Below are 3,452 nucleotides of genomic sequence, written 5' to 3' on the forward strand. Positions count from 1 at the left end.
CTGGTGGTGGTCCTCTGGCTGACTCCAGGGATCCTCTTTGCTGCAAGAGACTCCCCGTGAACCCTGAAAATGGTGTAACGGTGAGGTGGGCACAGCACCTGTGAAACAGCCGAATCAGCCCATGGAAAAATGAGGCGTGTCCTGAGGCCAATAGAAACAAAAGAAATAGCCCAAGATACAGCGAGCCTTTGTCAAGGTCTCTGTTGTTCTTCTCACTCTTTAGTCCCTGTCCCTTTCTCAAGCTGCTCTCTGCCTTCTCCCACCAGCCTGCAAGCAGCCTGGCTTTTCATTTGATTCTCGCGCACCTTCCTTGGATTCGTCCACGTGCGCCCAACGGCACCGCCCAGAAAACGAACTAGATGCGTTGGGCGGGGCGTGCACCTGCGGGGGAAATCAGCGAGCCTCAGCCTGACCCAGCCTGGCCCAGGGCTGCGCTCCCACGCACCGGCGGGCTCCGCACGGCACGCACTGCTCCCCGCGCCTCTAGCGGAGGTCCCTGGAAGGCTGACTCGCAAGGCCACAGTGGCAGGGACTGACGCACGGGGGAACAGGCTGTGCCATGAGGTCAGTGAGGACCTGCCTCTCCCCGGGCCGGTCGCTACTCCTGGCGGTGCTACTGGTTGACTCTCTTGGCAAGGATTTAAGTTTTCACCCGGAGTGGGGCTTTGACTCCTATGAAATCACCATTCCCAAGAAGCTGGGCTTCCGTGGAGGGGAGCAGCGAGGGACCAGGCGCGTGTCCTACCTCCTGCAGGTAAAAGGCAAGAACCGCGTCCTTCACCTGTGGCCCAAGAGGTTTCTGTTGCCTCGGAATCTGCAGGTTTTCTCCTTCACAGGACAGGGGAGACTCTTGGAAGATCACCCTTATATACCCAGCGACTGCAACTACATGGGCTTGGTTGAAGGAAACCAGGATTCTGAAGCTATCATAAGTACGTGCACGGGAGGCCTCAGGGGCATCCTGAAAATTGACGCTGGTCATTACCAAATCGAGCCCCGCGAGGCTTCTTCCAGTTTCGAACACGTGGTATACCTTCTGGAGAAAGAGCAGGAATTTCCCTCTGATTTCTGTGGCTTAACTAATGATGGAACAGTAGAGCAGATGGCCCAGCATGAGAACATGGCTAGGACTCCAGATTTTACTGAGTCATATGTGCACCAAAAGTATTTGGAATTAGCCCTGGTCTTTGATAACAGTAGATATTTATATTTGAACTCCAATCTTACTCAAGTCATAAATGATGCCATTCTTCTGACTTCAATTGCAGACTCTTACTTTCAAGATGTCCGTATGAGAATACAACTATTAGCTGTTGAAGTATGGACAGACAGAGACAAAATAAGACTTAATTTTGGACACCTATCACAAGTTTTAGGCCAGTTTGTGCAGTACAGATCACGTGACCTACGTCTTCGGATTCCAGCAGATTGGGCACACCTGTACATTCACAAAACATTTAAGGATGCACTTGCTCATCACTGGGGAAGTGTATGTAGTACGATGCCTTCTGGATCTACAAGTTCTATGCTAGATAGAAACATCCTTGGACCTGCCACTTGGACTGCTCATGTTCTGGGCCATAGTGTGGGAATGACCCATGATTATGAATACTGCCAGTGTAAGGGTAGGCATAGTTGTATCATGGGCACTGGACGAACTGGGTTTAGTAATTGTAGTTATGCCGAATTTTATTCACATGTAAGTTCAGGATTAAACTGTCTAAATAATCTCCCAGGCCTAGGCTTTGTGGTTAAGAGATGTGGAAACAAAATTGTGGAAGAGAATGAGGAATGTGATTGTGGTTCAGGAGAGGAGTGTAAAGAAGACTGGTGTTGTCGACCAGATTGTAGATTCAAAGAAGGAGCCAACTGTAGCACTGGACTTTGCTGTCATGAGTGTCAGTTTCGTCCATCTGGATACATGTGTCGGGTGGAAGAAAATGAATGTGACCTTGCAGAGTACTGCAATGGGACCTCGGCTTTCTGTCCAAATGATACTTATAAGCAGGATGGAACCCCTTGCAAGTACAGGTCCCGTTGTGTCAGAAAGGGCTGCCGATCCAGGACTATGCAGTGCCAAAACATTTTTGGGGCTGATGCTTTGGGGGCTCCTCATCAGTGCTATGATGCAGTTAATGTAATAGGTGATCAATATGGGAACTGTGGGATTTTAGGAGTTCGTGAGTATGAGCAGTGTCCCAAAGAAAGGTCTTTATGTGGCAGGCTCCAATGTATAAATGTCGAAACCCTCCCTGTTATGCCAGATCACACCATCCTAATATCCACTCATCTGCATGAAGAAAATCTCATGTGCTGGGGCATTGGCTATCATCTAGCCATGGTACCTATGGGGTTACCTGACCTGGGTGTGATAAATGATGGTACCTCCTGTGGTAAGGAGCGGGTATGTTTTAATAGAAGTTGTGTGAATAGCTCAGTCCTGAAATTTGACTGTTTCCCCGAAAAGTGCAACCGCCGAGGAGTTTGCAACAGTAACAGAAACTGCCACTGCTTGTATGGATGGGCCCCTCCGCTCTGTGAGGAGGCAGGATATGGAGGAAGCATTGACAGTGGGCCTCCAGGACCGCTAAGGACAAACATGCCCATCTCTCTTCAGATTGTGATTCTTATATTAACGCGCCTTGTTTTCTTAATTATCTCAATGATTATTGTGTTTTATAGGAAAATCATATGAATCTAATCCAAAGAGAAAGAAATACTACCCTTTAACCCTGGAGTAGAACAAGGCAGAAAAAGAGAAAAACACCAAAAAAGTAATCAGGCAATTGACACTCTACCTTTATTACACATGGTCATAAATTGAACAAGCTTCTCATTTATCCAAACCAATCTTCATTCCTCTTTCAATTTATCTTATCTAATTTTTTGAGGTTTTGATAAGGAAATAAATTGTATTCTTCATTTGGAATCAGATCAATGCATTTTGCTTTCCTATTTCACTTTCCCTTTAGTGTCTATCCAGGTTTTGAATATCCTTAAAAGAATGCCCTAGGAGTTTTTCTGAACACTCACATTGTGAGTTTCATAGAATTACAGTGGATATCAGGGCAAAATCCTGTCTCTCGGATCCCAGCAAACAAAGCCATTGTCTCCCTTTCCCTCTGCCTCCCTCACTGTCATCAATAAAAATCATCTGTGTCTATGCTCCACACTGATCTATAAATATTGATTGCCATATTATATATATATATATATATATATATATATATATATATATGTGATAGTTTACAAGGCGAGTTGAGTTGAGGGCTCTAATCTATCATAACTCCTGCATTGTACTACAGTTTACAAATGGTGACAAGACCTGGCAGTATCCTGTGGGCAGTATCCTGAGACCCTTAACAGAAGTCTGTGCTTTGGGTTTCTGCTTGCAGGGACAAGACTTCTATGAATGTGTGCTGGGGGACATCTGGCCTCAGGTTTGCCACACC

The 3,452-nt window shown here is 46.3% G+C and overlaps 1 protein-coding gene across 1 annotated transcript; it reads left to right on the plus strand.

Annotated features, from left to right (window-relative positions):
* Window positions 1-455: 455 nt before the first annotated feature.
* LOC110141727 (disintegrin and metalloproteinase domain-containing protein 30-like) lies at window positions 456-3,154 on the plus strand. The gene has a single exon (XM_020900696.2). It carries the CDS (start codon window positions 560-562, stop codon window positions 2,693-2,695), a length of 2,136 nt encoding a protein of 711 aa, XP_020756355.2. The 5' UTR covers window positions 456-559; the 3' UTR covers window positions 2,696-3,154.
* Window positions 3,155-3,452: the final 298 nt, after the last annotated feature.

This window comes from Odocoileus virginianus, chromosome 5 (assembly GCF_023699985.2).
Source record: "Odocoileus virginianus isolate 20LAN1187 ecotype Illinois chromosome 5, Ovbor_1.2, whole genome shotgun sequence".
Lineage (NCBI taxonomy): Eukaryota > Metazoa > Chordata > Mammalia > Artiodactyla > Cervidae > Odocoileus > Odocoileus virginianus.